The sequence below is a fragment of the Sturnira hondurensis genome, unplaced genomic scaffold (assembly GCF_014824575.4).
Source record: "Sturnira hondurensis isolate 20B ecotype Veracruz unplaced genomic scaffold, ASM1482457v3 Scaffold0006496, whole genome shotgun sequence".
Classification (NCBI taxonomy): domain Eukaryota; kingdom Metazoa; phylum Chordata; class Mammalia; order Chiroptera; family Phyllostomidae; genus Sturnira; species Sturnira hondurensis.
Window position 1 is genome coordinate 1,206,619 of NW_028079127.1, and position 19,037 is coordinate 1,225,655.

General features: G+C 34.4%; 1 protein-coding gene across 2 annotated transcripts in view; it reads left to right on the forward strand.

The window, feature by feature from the left end:
• Window positions 1-19,037, forward strand: part of NRG3 (neuregulin 3) — a 1,179,966-nt gene that overhangs the window by 1,014,290 nt on the left and 146,639 nt on the right. For both annotated transcript variants that reach the window (XM_037049346.1, XM_037049347.1), the window contains exon 4: window positions 9,966-9,992. In XM_037049346.1, the coding sequence (XP_036905241.1) occupies window positions 9,966-9,992 (27 nt within the window). The remainder of the gene's footprint in view (window positions 1-9,965; window positions 9,993-19,037) is intronic.

Genomic DNA, 19,037 nt, shown 5'->3' on the forward strand with positions numbered 1-19,037 from the left:
AATTAGATAGTAAGTGCTTAACAGCTTGACATCCCACAAAATTTGTTGAAATTTCTTTGCACCTAGTTACTTAAATATTTTGTTTAGAGAGCATGCAAATTACCCTATTTAATATTCCTTTTTTTCAGGAGTAAGAAAAGTCAAATTAAAAAAAGAATTTTTAAAATTAAGTAAAAATTAAGGATAATATGGCAATATTGAATACAATAGAATTGTATCTAATTTTGTAATGTAAGTGAATCAGCTTCTTGTGTAGCAGTGGCAAATCTTAGCCCACACTATATGGAATGGATACCTATAAAAAACCATTTGCTTAGCGGATTCCAAGAGCAGGTACTTTATACCTATCATCTGCATTTAAATCCCAGCAATTTTAGCAACAAGATGAGAAAAAATGCTAACCTCTGTATACCTCAGTTCATTTCTTATGCATAAATAGAAATAGTAGCTACTTTATAAAATTGCTGTAGGTTTTGTAGAGTTAAGCAGAATGTGTAGAGGAGAGACTTTTTATATTAAACCCTCAAAAATATGAGCTATAGTATTATCTTTATTATTTGAATGTCCTTATTTTCTCATTCAAGTTTCATTTCACTGGGTTAGTGAAAAGTATGTTCACAGTTAGTTCATCGTTGACTCCTGTCTCCTGAGATTTGCCTCAAAGTCCAGAGAAGAGGCATGACTTATGCAGATTCTAGGCATTGGTGCTGTTACCTAACTGTACTGGTATCTGCTGAAGTGTCCCAATTACTGTCATGTTTTCTTTCAGTCTGCAGAGTTCATTGCTGCATGTTATGGTCTTCTCAAACTAATAGCTCATTTAGGCTGGGCTCTCAGTGACTGCGTCTATCAGGTGCACAAGGAATAAATTGATCTGTACAGTTGCTTCCTGCCCTGGCACATCTGAAGCCCATCACTTTGGATTCTCCAGGCATTCCATAATTCAGTATAAAGCTGAGGCTGGGAGGATGGTGGATATAAGGTACTCTGTGGTCTTGCTGACTGCAGGGCCTGTATTTAGAAAATTCAAGGCTGCCCTGTTTGAGAGCTTGTTTCACTTTCTCTAATTGGAGCTGTGAGCATTGAGAAAAACTACAAAAACAAGGGAAATATACAGCTATTTAGTTTTTCTTTATATACTTTTAATCAAATGTTCTCTCTTTACTGGGAACTGTCCAGGAATCTATAATATAAAGACAAACTATGTATGTTATTTCACTAAGTTGTTCATAGTCACTTGGGGGAAAATTGGTGAGTAAACAAGTAACTACAATGGTTAGAGTGCAATCAAAGTTAGAGTATCTGAATATAAAAAATTTTGTGATGAGCATTTCTGTTGGAGATGTGTAGTAAAAGATATGTGTTATTAATGAATAAAGTTCACCAGGCTGTACATGATCAAGGTGGGTTATTGGAAGTGACGAGTGCATGCGAAGGTGGGGCTGGGTCAGCAGGCTGGGGCCCAATCATTAACGTGTGATTTACACGGTATGCTAAGCAAGGCGTTAAGTTCTCTGAGTTTGACAAAGGTATGATTTAATTAAATGAGATTGTTCCCACCTTGGGAAAATTAGTCCACCTCTCTGAATCTCAGTTCCCTAATCTGTAAAATACTATCCCTAGGAAGGATGCTGTGAAGACAAGTAAGGAGGGTGTCATAAAAAGCCTCCAGTACATCAATTGCAGATGGTAGTTTCAAGGAATTATATTGTAGACTCTATTAACTTGCCTTTCTAATAATGTCTAAGTGATGTAAAATTAGAATTTAAAAAAAATATCCATACTCAGCTTCTGACATCTGCACACCATTTTGAAAAGGTTATCTCACTAGTAGGATGGCCAATAGAGTGATTATTTCCATTCAAATATCTAGAAAATATATATAGAAAGTTATTGAGACTATAAAAAAAGGTAGTGAGAGGATGAAGGTAAGAACTTCAAAGTACCTGGATTCAACTAAATTCCCAACTAATTATAGGTAAAATTAGATAATGCTTTCTTCCATTATTTCAATAAAGAAGCTTCCCTTGATTTTTCTACACTACTAAGAATAATCCAGATACTCTGGGGAAAGTCATTATGGGAGAAGGCTCTGCCAGTTTAATTTCCATTTCTTTATTTCTATTAAATAAAAGAAGCTTACATTAGTCCTTATGTTATTAACTGCTTAATGGTTTTAGGAAGCAGGTGGAAAAAGAATTGTTCTTTGCATTTAAATGAGACAAATAACATTCTCAGCTGATTATGCATTTAGGAAAAAAAGTTTCATCCTATTGCTACATTTTAAGTCCACAAAGTAATAAATTAATCCATTAGTTAGCTCAAATGTGTCCTCTGTTGTGCTCATTATCAAGTTTTCCCAGGCATTCAGGGATTTGTAACTATAAATTGATGTGACTTTTAAGCTTGATACCAGAAATATCCAGCATAAGGATCATAAGCTGTGAAACTATTCCCATACTAGTATTTCTTACTGGAAAAAAACTCATAGTATTAAATATTAAATTAAGATTTTCCCCAATATTGGAATGTTTTATCTCATTTTTTTTGGCAAGGGCAATTTATTTACTTATTTATTTTTAGAGAGGGGAAGGGAAGGAGAAAGAGAGAGAGAGAAACATCAATGTGTGGTTGCCTCTCATGTGTCCCCCTCTGGGAACTTGGCTCACAAACCAGGCATGTGCCCTGACTGAGAATCAGACCAGTGACCCCTTGGTTCATAGGTCAATACTCAATCCACTGAGCCACACAAGCTAGGGCTACTATTAATATTTAATAAACCAAAAAGCAGTATATTTTGAATGAAGAATTCTTTTATATAATGAAAAATTTTATTTAATTCTTTAATGAAAAATTGTGAACATGGAATCAGAGACAATTCTAATACTCCACGATGTTTTCACTGGAAAACTCTATAAGCTATTTAGGTAAGATGTATCTTTGAAGAGCAGCCTAAACAATGTTCCCTCATAAACTTCAGTTGTGACCCTGTTTTGATATTTCACTTTATGGAGCAAAATGCCTATCCTGAGTTTTCAGTGCATAAACACAGGACACCGTCTCCAAGGCTGCCTGCTTCTCCTTTGATGCAAATATATATTCTAATTTAGAGAATGAGAAAAGAAAATATAACAGAGGTGTGTCTGTTCAACAGAAATCAGTAACCGAGCTTTTGAGAAGAGAAACAAATAGGACAGGCTTCCTAACAAAGCCCTGTGTACTTCTCTGGAAAAGTGGTTTTGTTTCTCCATGATTGATGACCTGTTGGATATGAGGCTGGCCACAGTAATTATGTCAGGGCTTACTCTCAGCAATAGAAACAACAGTCAGATCTGCTATGATGGGGGGGGGGGGTGTTCAGGATTATAGAGGTGAAATGGCCACAGAGTCATTTAGACACATAGTGGAAGATTTAGGCACATAGTGGAAGTTTATTTTGTGTAACATTGACTTTAGATTTATTTTATACATACAGAAAGAATATAGAAAAAACTAGAACAAAAAGGTAACAGAAATTGCATTTAAGAAGTAATAAGAAAGCTATCAACTTTCCACAGTCCAAATTTTATTCATGAGCATGTATAAAATTTTAAATCAAATGTATATGTGCTGATAAAAATAAAATTATAGCCCTGGCTGATGGAGCTCAGGGGATTGAACTCAGGGTTGCAAGCCAAAGGGTCACCGGTTCAATTCCCAGTCAAGGCACATGACTAGGTTGCAGGCCAGGTCCCTAGTAGGGGCCACATGAGAGGCAACCACATATTGATATTTCTCTCCCTCCCTTCCCTTCTCTCTAAAAATAAATAAATAAAATATTTTTTAAAATTAAATAAATAAAATAAAATAATATATTTAATGAGGCAACATATCCTAGCAGAGGGGGCATGAAGTTTAGAATCTAAGCCACATTCATATCCTAACTTTTGCACCAAGTAGCTGGGAAAATATCCCTGATAATGTTTCTCTCCTTGTAGGATAGCATTATAGAATTGAGCCTAGAAAAGGATCTACCTGCCTTGCCCTCCTCAAGCACGCTCATTCTCTTGCCAGTTCTCCTTCCCTACCTGTGGTAGGCCTAACAGTCTAAGAGATTCCGGTCTGGCTGCTACTCAGTTCCCAGTTACTACATTCTCTTCCCCCTAATGATATGGTTATATGTTCTAGTAGCTGGTGCTGAGCCCTAGTCCCCTATTCTTTGACCCTTTAATCTTTTTGAAAGGTATATACTCTGTGGATCTGTTTATTTCTTCCAGACTGAAGCTTCCCTTAACAATCACAACTAGGCCTACCCTCAGGCCCCATTCTTCTCCTAATCAGAAAAACTTAAGAGTCTATTCAAGGCTTTCCTAGTTTACCTGGTTTGTTATAATAAATTAGCACATACATGGCAATGTCTGACATATGAATGTCATCACTGGGTTCCTGATCTTATCTGGGAGCAAGGAAAATACACAGACCCACTGTTGAAGCATGATACAATTACATCTACTTTCAGTGACTCTAGAAACAACTACAGAACAGTAAACTCAAGTGTTTGGGGTCAGCAAATACTTAAGAACCAACTTATCACCTTCATAAATCCAAGTTAGTCTTCTCAGTTGAGATGGACTACCTCTTCCTAAATATCATCACTGAAAATCACTTGACAGGGATCTGTGAGTGTAATCTAGAGAGTGGCAGATTTTAGTTTAGTTATAAAGACAAACCATTTGTAGCTGACATGTTTACAACTGAGTGGCTAGTTTCTCCCACCCTTATATAGCATGCGTTTCCCAGAGAAACTATTGTAGATCACTAGTTCCACAGGAGCTTCACAAGAAGGTGGTTATTTACACCAGTTTGGGAAACATTACATACTGAACCACCTCCTGGACAGTCTTGGCACACATATGAAGGCCTCTGGGAATGTTTGCAGTGGAGAAGCCTGTTGAACTTTAAGCCAGTACATATTAATGCACAGAACAATATTTTCATCTAACATGTTTTTCCACATCCCATGGAACATGGGTTTAAATCATTTCACTTCATGATAGAAAAGGCTTGTCCAATTTTAATACAGCAATAACACTGAAACTCACATTTATGTAACATTGTGCCTATGACATTGCAGTGAATTTTATATCATAGGTTGGATGACTAGCTGGCTCTTCTTGCCCTGAGATTGGAATCAACAAGAAGCGTTTTCACTTGCTCTGTTCACCCTGCCCACATTTGCAGAACCTGTTGGTAACCCCTGATGGTCTGTCTTACCTACAAACAAGAGTCATGAACACTTTGGAAACATGCAAGCCTTGAATTTCCAGGACTTTTTGACTTTATAGAAAATTAAATATAGAATGTAAAATTGAGGTCAGCTACCCAGACCACAAATGTTAAGAATGTTTTAAGGCCACAGCAGAGTTGCTAAAATTTGTTAAAAATTGCATTTCCAATATTGAGATTATTTGCTTCAAAGAGTTGCAAATGTCCAAACACAACTCTTCATATATCCTGCTATATGCGCGAGCAAATAACTTCAATTAGACAGATCTTGGCATGACGAAATAACCCTACTAATAATGAAAAAAATGTTAATGATTTGCCAGTTTGTTTCCTTGGAGAGAGGGAACCCTCCCCTGTCTATCGTATATTTGGTACTTCATCAGTAAACTAGAAGTGAGCAAGTAAATAAGTGGTGTTTCTACAGGGCCTGAGGATAATTGAAAACAATTTGTTCTCTTAAATGGATTAAATAACTCCTCCCTGAACATCTTATTACCTGATAATTTTGTAAAATTTAGTTTTAGTTTTTCTTCATAGGGAGGTCATATGTATACCCTCAGTATAAAAAATGGCTAAAATTCAAGCTTCGTAGGCTCAATTGTTTTTCTACCACTTACCTGCAATGTACATGGTTTCCACCACATTTCTCATATTTGGAGATTTCTTTAACTATTTCTATCTCTGTTCCTTTCTGTAAAATGAGAATAATGAAAATCTTATTCTCATAAGTTTCTGCAAGATAATACTTAAAGCAGTTCTAGGCATATAGTAGGTCCTCAGAAAATGGACCTACTATAGCCATTATTATATAATCAAAAAGGGTGAATATTCAAAACAACTATAATTTTTACATGTAAAAGTTAACCAAACTGTTTAAAAAGATTGAAATGATATATCCTAATATATAACATAAGGAAAATTACATGTTTTTGCTTAAGTTCTGTGCCTTCCTTCCACTTCAGTATCTGTGCAGTTCTTGGAACATGATTTGTTGAGGAATGAAACAAATGAATGATTAATTGATTAATTCTTATGAAATACCTCTTGATTTTCTTCAGGCATGTTTGAATAACTCCAGGAAAACTGTTTTCTTTAAGAAATATGGTGCTTAATGGTTATGAAAAATATTGTAGTTTAAGTTCTGTATAACTCAATTGACAAAATTAATTACTTTTCGGTTATGCTCTTCATAGATTTTTATTGATCCTTTTACATAGAACAAAGCCTATTAGTATCTTTAAGCTTTCAGTAAAGATTACAGTATTTAATATTTTAATAAAGAATGAAAATACATGTTTGTGTGTGCACATGAGACAGAGATTTTAAATAAGATCTAATTTTTATTTGTATGTTTCAATGCTATCAGTTTTCGTGAACATCATTATAAAAATTGATAATTTCCTTATAAAATCTACGGATACAAATGCCATCTTGCTTGATAGTATTTCTGAGAATTACAACTCTAATAATTAGATACAACTTTTCTACTATGTTAAGAGAAGACAGATTTTCTTTACCTTAAGAAAGGGGTGAAATGGAGACAGCTGTACTTGAACAACAATTTAAAAAAGAAAAAAGAATTCTACTTATTCCTTTAGGTGTTTGAATAATTTTCAAATTCTGTGTTCTTTCCCTTCTAATGGTCATGAATCCATTATGGTTTAAAGTATTGAGATTGCCCTTAAATTTATCCATGTCTCCTATCATCCATACAGGGGAACAGCCAAGGTTGTAGAAAGAATGGAAAGTGACTAGATACATGATCAATGTATACAAATCTGTTGCATTTCTATATACAATCAATGAAATATCAGAAAAATAAATGGAAAGAAAAATAATTTATTTTGCAATTGCTACAAAAAGAATGAAGTACCTAGGAATATTTAAAGTATGTGAAGGACCTATACACTGAAAACTACAAAGCATTATTAACAGAGATTTAAAAATATACATAGAAACAAAAAGACATTCCATATTTATGAATTGGAAGAATCACCATTGTTTAAATGTCCATATTACCCAAAGCAATATACAGGTTTAATGCAACCTCCATCAAAATACCAATGGCATTTTTTAAAGAAATAGAACAAAAAAACTTCATATTTGTACAGAATCACAAAAGGCCAAGAATAGCCAAAACAACCCTGAGGGAAAAAGCAAAGCCAAGGGTATCACAATACCAGACTTCAAATTATACTACAAAATTACAATAATCAAAACAACATGGTATTAGCAGAAAAACAGACACACAGACAATAGAACAAAATTCAGAGCCCAGAAATAAACCCACATATATGTGGTAATTTTTGACAAATGAGCCAAAAACACACAATGGAGAAAAGAAAGCATCTTCAGTAAACGATGCTGGGAAAATTGGAAAGCTACATGCAGAAGAATGAAACCAGACTACTGTTGGTCTTGATATACAAAAATTGTCATATAAGAGCAGTAACAATAAATTACATAGAATAAAATATAGCCACTAAACTATGGACCTTGGTCTTAGAGAAGGTTTTATGAATTTGACCCCACAGGAAGAAAAGTAAAGGCAAAAATAAATGAATGGGACTATGTCAAGCTAAAAAGCTTTTGCACAGCAAAAGAAACTGTCAATGGAACAAGAAGGCAACAAACCAAATGGGAGAGGATATTTACAAACAACAGCTCCAGCATGGGGTTAGAACCCAAAATATGTAAAGACCCCATACAACTCAACACCAAACAAACTGACAATCCAATTGAAAAAAACAAAGGCAGATAGCTGAACAGAGACTTCTCCCAAGAAGGCATACAAATGGCCAACAGATATATAAAAAAGATAATGAACTTTATGCACTATTAGGTAAATGCAAATCAAAACTGCAATAGGATACCATCTCACAATGGTTAGAATGGTTATTATTGACAAGACAAATAATAACAAGTGTTAGAAAGGTTGTGGAGGAAAAGGAACCCTCATTCATGCTGATGAGAATATAAACTGGTACACCCACTATGGAAAACAATATGGAGTCTCCTCGAAAATTTAAGAATGAGGATTTTTATTCACATAGGAACCCAAACATAGTTTGGCCAACTTTTCTAGAATCTCCATTCTTTCACAAAGAACATTAGCTTTCTTCCAGAAAGAAGTTTATGGGTCCTTGGTCTCTCCATCCAATATATATTTCTGGTTTTCTATTATAGCATTAATATTAAGAATTACCAGAGCCTTTTCTCTGCCAGCTTCCACTGAATTTTTAATTACCTGAGAACAAAAATTTTGTCTTTTTATGAAAGTCTGCTTAATATCTATCAGTATATATTAAACAGTCAACAACAACAACAACAAAAAGAGCCATGTAAAGAGAGGAGTGTATTTACCTTTTAAAAATTTTGCTACAATCTTTCTTTATATGAGATATGCTCAATTAATTTATATCCTAATCGCTGAAAAAATGAACTTTATTCAGGCAAATTTATACAGGCAACTTTGTATAGAAAATAGGTTAAAAGTTACCAAGGCTGAAGAGAGGATAAAATATGAAAATATTGCTTAGTGGGTACAGTTTTCTATTTGGGGTTAAGGAAAAGTTTTGGAAATATAGTGGTGATGCTTGTCCACATTATGCATGCAATTAATGACACTTGAACTGTACATTTAAAATGGTTAAAATGACAATTTCTTTGTTTTATAGATTTTACTACAATGAAATTAAAAAGCAATAGGAAAAGCACTGAAATACTCAACATAACAACTACATATTTTCTAAACAGGAAAGTTTCTTTGCAATATAAAGAATTCATGAAAGGAAGCTCAGCAATCAGTTCTGGAAACAAATACAATTGAAGAAATTTTTTTTTCATTTATTTTTATTTAAGAAACATAGTGCTGCAACAGAAACCACATTAAATAATGAAATGAATTTAAAAAGTGAATACTTGAATGATAAAAATAAAGCGGCATTTAAATTAATGGGCTTCTAAAGGCAAATGCCTGGGAACAGTGGGCCCAGTTTACCACTCTGCTGCTCACAGACAGACACTAGTGGGTGGAAACGGTGGGCTGTCCACCTCTGCGTGACCACGTCATCATTCACTGTCTGTAGGAAATGCTGTCATGTTTAACAGTCATAGAACTTTGGGGTCTGGTCGAATGGATTTGTTCCCTAGATCTGCCTCATCTTTTGGGGCCAATGTAAGATTTTTAATCTCTCTGAAAGTGCAGTTTTCTCATCTAGCAAGTAAAAGGGGAAAAAATCCAGCAGGTGCTTTCTTTATGCATAGGATGAGCACCTGGTAAAGGCCGATCGTGATGTTTCCACTTCATTATGGCACAGAGATCCAACAAGTTTGTTGAACAAATAGTTATTCTTTGTAAAATATCATGAGTTCTAAAAATAAGTTTAGTACCAAATATTTTTTGTGTGAACATTTCTTTCTTTCTTTGAGGGGCCTAACCTTATGTTTTTCATGCTTGATAACTGATTCAATATTATCCCACCCAGTTTCAGGCTTTTGGGAAATACCAACATGTTCAGAGCACCTTGTAATTGTTGGCAATCTGTAAATTATCTTTCCCAAGCAAACATGCAGTTAAAGTTGAAATGTATTCTTTTCCTTCAAAAAGCAGTCTGATCAGCATTGATTTCCATGTGGAATTTTTTCTAATCATTTTTTCTTTTTCTTTTTTCCTTCCTTACATGCTGACTCCCGTGTAGCAGACCACTTGGGGATTGAATTCATGGGTAAGGCTAAACAATTTGCTCCTTAAGTGTATGCAAATAGCTAAGTTTGAAAATGTTTATAGTGTTCTCCTTCCTCATCTGATTATACTGGAAGTGTTTTGTTATTAGATGCTATTATTAGTAAAAAATGTTTTTGTCAAATTTTCACTAAGTAATGGCTCAAAATGAAAGACTTAACTACTTATCAGGAAGTCAATTTAATGTTAAGTGGCACTCTGGAATCATACAGGAGTTGGATTTGGTTCCTGGCTTTGATTGTTTCCCTAATTCTCAATTTTCTTATCTGTAAAATAGGGATAATAATTGTTTCTATTTCACTGCTAGTATAAATTGCTTAGCACAATGTTTACAAGACTCAAACAGTCAATAAATGATAGAAAATAATTGTGGTGCTTTTAAAATGTCACTTTTGTTATTTTCTGCTCGAATTCCCTTTTATTTTGCATGATAATTACTTTGGATACATTTTGGTATTAATCATAATTTGGAGTATGAACTATATAAACTTTTCATTTTACAAAACTAAAATATTTCTTTTGAAAATAGTTGTAGTGAATGGCATGTTTTTAAAAGCATTAGAATGCTTTCCACAAGAATTATTCTTTATATTTCTAGTTAATTACTTAAGAATGGGTCACACTTTTATGAGTTATTTCTTAAGTCAATTAAAGAAAAAATGATTCTATGAGGTTGGTATGCATCATGGTATTAAAATGAAAATATCCTTAAGAGTTAAAGTTTGTGAAATGGAAAAGACCTAAATTTTATAATTTTCTGCTTAATTGACTTTTGTTAAACTTTGGATTTTTCTCTTACATGATAAGAATATGAATACTTTCTTCATACATGATGCACTTATTATGATAACACTTATAAATTTACATGTATTTACTTATCCATTCACACACTCATTCAGCAAATATTCATCAATTGCTCACTGTAAGCAAAGAAAAAAATGCAAAATGCTAGAGATAAAATAGCAAATAAAAATAAGCAAAAAAACCTAAAATGGAGCTTATAGTCTAGTAAACTTAGAGACGATAATCGGGTAATATTACTAATAAATATAGAATTGCAAGTTTTTGACACCTTTGCCAGACAAGATATAGGAAAAAATTGATAAATATTTAAAACCTGACAATAACAAATATTTGAGAGGAATTGATGTTGATGTTTAGAAAGAGGAGATTTTTAGAATGACTACAGGATTTATTGTTTTCATATTTAGATAAAAATTGACCGATCTGAAATATAATGACGGGAAAGGAACAATTTATAAAAGGTGTTTACTAGATTATATTTGGAAATGTTGAGTAGAAATCAAGTTGGTAACTGTATTACTGGAAGTTTTGAGGGTTAATTAAACAGTAGTGGTTGCATATTTATATTGGAATTGAACCTCCCTGTTGTGTGATATTATTTACTCCTGCTCTATTATCTTGATATTATAATTTAGAAAAAAGAAGACAGCTCAATTTCTACAGGTTTGAGGCTTTTCTGGGTAAATGTGAGTAAAACTCTTAAGAGCAATGACAGTCAGAATGATATTCAAACGTAGGGTTCTGGAATGTAAGGTAATATGGGAGGAAGTGAAGAGGGGATGGTTATCTCAGTGGAATGAACGAGTAGTCATCATGGGAGTGCTCAAACAAGTTGCTAGAGTAGAAAGGAGGTTGTAGCCCCATGGACTAGGAAGCACAGAAACTTATGGTCTTGCTCATGCAGTTAAGTATAAATCGTATGTTGAAATAGACATGTGGTTTGAATTTTCCTCATTTACTGATGCAGGTGAGGATCAGCAGCATGGAGTCCTGAGAATCAACAATCATTTTGAGGGAAATGGGTACTAGGCATAGTGGATACAGCAATTTGCCCTACTGGACTGGGATGGTTGTAGGTCATGTAGCAAAAAGCTGTGTGAACAGCTTTTACCTCATGAGTTCTGGATAGGGATAGGGTAGCTTAGGATCCCACAAGAGGTGTGGCCAAGGTTACAATAAACAGAAATTGCTACATTGATGTTAATTATCACTGTTAAAAGTAATTGCCACCAATCACCATCTTACTGGGCTTTTCCAGAGGGCCTCCATGTCACTGGCACCTTATAGTATAACAATTTGCTAAGGAACCAAGATATGTATTAAGAGGTGTATTAAAACATTTAGTTACTGGTAGGTGAAAATAAAAAGTTATTATGTGACCATCTATATAAATCTTAAGGCTAAGGACATACTGAATCTTGCAAAAGTTGGAATAATACCATATCTATAAAGCCTTATAAACAACTCATTCTCAGTTTGTGAATATTTGACTCCAGAAGTTGAGACTGCTTTGGAAGGAAGGAGTTGTGCAACAAGTCAGACTTAAAGGGGATATGTATGCATATAGACAATAGCAACTAATGAAGAATTGTCTGTAATGTTTAATAGATTAGTAAATGAACTGTTTTCACTGATCTCACTGACTCTAGACACTATTTATTCCCACAGGTTGCTCCATTACATATATAAAATTCTTTTTGTTACTATGGAAACAAATGTTTTCATATTTAACTTGTGATTTTTAGAATTCCTATAAGAATTTTTTCATTGCAGTTGAATGCATCCCATCAATAAGGCATCTCTAGATATAAATTCTAGATATAGATATAATATAAGCATAATCTCTATATAATTAATCATGTTGCTGTATTGGTGTGCCAAAAATAATCAGTGCCAGTTCTGTGTTAGTTACTTCTAGCATACCTTATTCTCAGTGCTCATCATTCTTGCTTTGGACAATGTTGGTTTCATCTTTCCTTTAATTGAAATATGAGTCACAAGGTGATAATCTGAATCTCATATTCCTTTTCCCCAAGCCTTTGTATTTTCAAAAGCCATATCTATGTACACCATTATTGATCAGACTCAAAATCTGAGTGCTCCATAAAAATTCTTATTCATAGCAGGGAACTGCAAGTCATATGCTTCAAGCATCTTGTTTTATTATTCAATCAACATGGACTTATTATACTATGTCTCAGATATATAGTATATTGAAGATGTACATATGAAATCTACATCCCTTTATGTTGAAAGGATCTGACACCAAAAAAGAGAAAACTACACATAATTGAGGTGATTTAAGAGATAGTATAAGTAAAAAATTACATAGGCAAAATAAAAGAAGGAAGGAAAGGAAAAGGAAGGAAGGAAGGAAGGAAGAATGGATGAAAAAGGAAGGGAGGAAGGAAGAGAGAAAAAAGAAAAAAGAAAACTAAATGGCTTGGGAAATTCTGAGACAACTTCCCAGAGCAAGAGGTATATATAAGTTGAATACCAGCCAAAATTGTGCCCGGTGATGCTATAAGCCAAAGATGTACTAGCTCAGTATTGCTTCTGCTTTAGGGTAAACCTTTCTATTTCAGCCTATCTGGGTTTATAAGGTCTCTAGAGTTACTACTTTAGCACTAGGAAGAGAATATACACTTTACTAAAAACACTTCACCAGAAACTTTTCTGAGCTGATTTATTAATTGTAAAGAATAATTATCCTATTAAATAAGCCATTGCAAATGTAATGCCTACAAAACTCTCAGCATTCAAAATAACTTTTTCTTAACTGCATTAATGATTTTTTCTTAATGATACTTCTTGGATTGCTCCAATAGAAATTTCAACAACAAATAATACTGCTCTGAAATACAGTAATAGTTTAAAAAATTTAGTTAACTAATGTATTGAAAGGTGCATGAAACCCAAAATTGTGAAATGTTTGTGAAAAAATTTAGTCCATATTAAACCAATAATCAAACATACTTCTTGAATTTATAACAAGTTAGTCATTCATGTATTTAAGAGGGAAAATTGATATTTTTAGGGTCAGATGTTTGAACTTTCAGAGTTTGAACAGATCAGTAGATGGAATAGATAAGTACTCATGAGTTGTGTGAGAAATCCAATCAATAATCCAAATGAGACAGATGGCCAAAGGTCACATCAGATTGGCAACATTTGGAAGTCACATTGATCATGAAGAGGTATTACCTCATCTGAGAAATATGTGACTACTGTGTCTGGTACTCAGTAATGGAGCATATCTCATTACATCCATTTGAGCTCTTTGTCATGCAGCGATTTCCTTGATATATTTGATACTCTAGTCATCAAGGATGTTTGTATAAAAGCAGGTGCAATGCCATTTGCAAACATGTTAGCAAGCTACAGGGAAAGCTGTAGATTGTGTGGAAATACTTCATGCAAATGTATTGCATCCTTTTTTTTTTTCTTAAAAAAGAAAAAACAAAACAAAACATCAATTGGCTGTCTCTCGAATGCCCCTAACTGGGGACCTGGCCTGCAACCCAAGCATATGCCCTGCCTGGGAATTGAACTTGTGACCCCTAGGTTCTTGGGCTGCCTCTCAACCCATTGAGACACATCAGCCAGTGTGTGTTTCATTCTTATATGGAAAAATAAAATGAAGTCTGTCAGTTAAATGTCTTGGTTATGATTTGACATTGTTTTTAGAATCGATTAATATATTTACGCAAAGTTCGGTTGAGTCAACTCTGGCATTTTTTTCAGATCAAAATATTTATAAAATGGGAAACATCAAATTTTTAACTAAAATCTTTATAAAGTAATTTCTATATTTTTAAGTTTAAGAAGAAACACTGAGTTTCTCTAATAGGAGGCTTAGAAATGTTTACTGTTTAAGTATGTATATAGATTCAGAATTTACCATATATTGAGTGTCATATATCCATCCATTCATGTAAAACTAAAGAGGTTTCAGGATGTTTCACTAAGCACTGAAGATAATATCCTGAGATGTGGCCAGTTTCTAACTCTGTTTGAATGATATGAAGTGGGGTTAGTTTCCTTAATGCTACCCTCTTGTTATGGATGGATTGGAATGTGTTCCTTTACATCTAGCAGGCTCACATGTCAGTCAAATAAATTCATGTGGTGCCCTAATTTTTTTATTCATTAGAGATATAGAAGTGAGGATCCTTTTTTCCATATTAAAATCTCTGACTTAGACTTATATGGATCAATGGTGTTTTCATTCATTAGAATATGTCATATTTTCTGCTAAAACAAAATAGAAATGTCTGTATAAATATATTTGTATGTGCTTATAGAGTGGGTATAATAAAAAGTATTTACTTAATTTTTCTTATATTAAACTTCATGAGAAATCAAATGTGTCAGGGTAATGTAAATTACCATTATTTAATGCTTGACATGCACCATGGAATTTACATTCTCTCGCAGAGCCCCCTAAAAAATACATGAGGTAGAAACTATCTATATCCTTATCTTATAAGTGATAAAATTGAGGTCTATTTAGGTAAAATATCTAATTCATAGAGCAAGGAAGCAGCAAATAGGATGTGAACCTAAGTCTATTTTCCTCCAGATCTCTTGAATTTTATTGCTGACAAATTACTGGGCATGTAGCACAATAATGGCTTCATGATAACTTAAAGAGGTCGTCCTCTGACGATATTTCAAGTGGCAATGCAATTTTCTATCTAGTCCTAAGGTTTGAAGATAATGTTTTTTCAAATACCATGTGGTCATAAGAATCTTAGTAGGTAACTCATATTATCCAAACTGTGAGAAAATAAAAAGTGAACCAGATGCTAGTTTGTAGCTTTACATTCAGCATTATAACTACTAAGCATACAAAAAGGCTCCTATTTGCTGCTCATTGCAGTCTTTGGTTTATGATAATCAAAAAATGTCTATTATATCTGCAGTTTTCTTTGTGATTATAGACTATGTTGAGTGGCATTAGTTGGGTGGCCCCACTGTTGAATGCTGTTGTGTATAAAGGTCCACCTCCCCTGATAGAAGGCATTTGGCCAAACAAACCATGTCTCCAATGACTCACCAAGATTTTGCTGAAGAAACATTCTTACAATCTTATAAATTTCACTTTTTTTCTTTAGCAATATGACCACTGCCTCTTTCTTTACACTATGCTTTTTTAAAAACATTGTCAGTGTAGGAAATGTCCAAACCTGTAGAATATTTTTTAAGAGCTTACTTCAGCCAAACTGAAGACCCAGGATGGTGAGCAAGATCTCAAATACTTAGCAAAATAACAGTTTTGCAGCTTTTTAAATGTATTTGAGATTGAAGAGGGAAAGTAAGGAAGATTATATAAAAGTGGGGAAAAGCAGGGTGGGGATTGGAATACAGTTTAGTTAACAAGATTTTGTGGTTTCTTAAAGGTAGTTATCTTTTATAATCTTCATCCAAAGTTGACTTTTTATTTTTAATTATATGTTATTGATTATGGTATTAAAGTTGTCCTGATTTTCCCCTGTTGCCCCTCTCCACCCAGCACCCCCACTCAGGCAGTCAGTCCTCTCACCATTGTTCATGTCCATGGGGCATGTTGGCTACTCCACTTCCTACATTGCAGTTTATATCTCCAGGGCTATTTTGTTACTACCTATTTGTACTTGAAAATAGTTATCTCATTTCAAAAATGCATTAGCCAAGATGCTCAGAAACAATGTACAGGGCTTACTTAAAGCAAAGATAAGCCTTTTACTAAAGAAATTATGTGCCTGGGACCTGACTACCCGTCAGACCCACCTACTTAGGAATTTCTGATAGGATCACCCTGTGAGGTTACTTTCCATGGATCTCAACAGGAATGCTAATAATTCAGCTCTCTGGAACTTAAGTTCCTCAAATTCTTTTTTGTTTGTTTTATTGCTTTTTTGGGGGGAGGAGAAAGACATATCTTGATTTGATTTGCTTGTTTCCAAGACTCCTTCCTAAGGATAATATTTTACTTCAATTATATATTAGATTAATCTTAGTCATTAGCACATACTGGTATAACCAGTAGTTAGAAATAAAAGTCTCAACAAGTTATGACCACTTTGCCAGATAAATTAAATTCTTACAAAATTTCTAGGTGAGATTAAAAACTTTTAGTAATCTTTGGGGAAAGGGTACGGTCAAAAATTACACTGGAAAATATGCAGATATTTTAAATATGATTTCTAAAAAGGAGAAAATGGACATTGTACAAAAACATTTGAAACTAGATTACAGAATTGATTGACAAAGTCTCATTAGTAGACACTGAGAAAGTAGGTGTTATGGGACATTTGAAAGGGCAGTGCTGTTCACTGAAAACTTGCATAGCTGACCATTACACATTTTCTAAAGTAATATATTTTTATAAAACTGATTAATGACTAGATGAGTTTCTAATGACTAGGGAGTTTCTATATAGGCAATGAGTATATAGACTTCAATAAAACCTTGGATAAAACCTCATGAGCTTTTGTAAAATGGTAGAGAATGAATTTATATCAATTTAGTGATAGGTAGATTTGGGGCAATAGAATGGTGTATAAAGAATGAAGAACAGCCATGAGTATAGTTTCTAGGGCAACATTTTGATTAATGGCATAAGACATAGGTTAAACACTTATAAAATTATTAAACTTTTAAAATAAAGGATGATTGCCCTGGCTGGTGTAGCTCAGTGGATTGAGCGCGGGCCTGCAAACCACACTATTGCGGTTCGATTCCCAGTCAGGGCACATGCCTGGGTTGCCGGCTGGTTCCCTGCAGGCCAACTCCCAGCAGGGGACGCACGAAAGGCAACCATACATTGATGTTTCTCTCCCTCTCTCCTTCCCCTCTAAAGATAAATAAATAATTTAAAAAAGATAAATAAATACAATCTTTAAAAAAAATTTTAAATAATAAAAATAAAATAAAGGATGATTACTACTTTGTTAGATTGAAATAAGATTTAACAGAAAGGATTTTTATGTTGTCATAATTTTATGTTGTCAAATTAGACTCAAAAAAGAATTTGAGACTGAAAACAGTTTCGAATTGATTATGTACATGTGTTAATTAAAAAATGTATGCAAGTGGATAGTAGGTTTGAAAGATCTTCTCAAATGTGCTAGAAAAGAGGAAAATGAGCAACGAAGATGTTCAGAGTGTCATTGCAGAGTATTCCCAATGAGGTTAAAAAAATAATAAATGGACTTTTACATGCAGTTTTCCTTAACAGTTGCTTCAGGAGTGTGTTGCAGCCAGTCAAGGCCTGAAAATCTGCAAAGCTGTGGGGATGCTCGATGTGCCTTTATTCACAGGTGGGCGAGCCACGCACACTGCAAGCTGTGTGTCCCCCTGCAGGTCTCTGCGTGGCACACTGTATGTCACCTGTCCCCTTGTGTGGTGCATGTCATGGCACCTAGAAGGGAGACCCTACCTGCTTAAGTACTAGAGACAAACAAAGCCAAGAAAAAGCAAAAAAAATGTGTAACATAATGTAATTTTGCACAGGTTAGCTCACTTTATGTTATGATCACCATTAATTGCACCCAGTCTTAAAGCATTGAGAACAGTACTTATCAGCCCCTCCAAGGTAATGGGAAAACTGCTTCTTTTAGTTACCCAGACACCTGGGTGAGGAAGCCAGACTGCCCCTGTTTACCCTACCAGGAGCCAGGATGAATCTGTGGAATAAGGGAGAGAAACAAATGGATGAGATGGAACTTCTGAAAATACAGCAAAGTGAAGATAGAGGTTTTTCCCGATAAGCAGAGTCTGCTTTGTGGACTCACAGTGGTGCAGCCAGTCAGAACGTGTGGAGCCCCCTTGGGAGGCTGGACCCTGTGCCAGGCCACAGTGACACAAAGACTAGTCAGACGGACTCTCAAGTACTTCACCATTCAGCGTGTGGAATGCACTTCCAAGCCAATTATTGCAATGCAGGGCAAAAGAGAGTATAATTGAAGCTTTGGTGTTTGTTTTCCTAGTGATTTTGTTAACTTAAAAGAAGTGTTTCCCAAACATCTGCAGAATGTCCCTGTGCATTTCATACTCAGACACATAAATAAGGTTTGAGTTCAAGTACTAGGTTCCGTACCTGCACAATTTCATAAGCCTTCAGTATACTTCCCTCCATTCGCGATCCTCTCAGAGAAGACTGTAGTAGGCCACTACTTCTAAATTACTGGTATTTTTCCAAAGAAGCATGTTTTATAGAATTACAGTTTTAGGGACAATA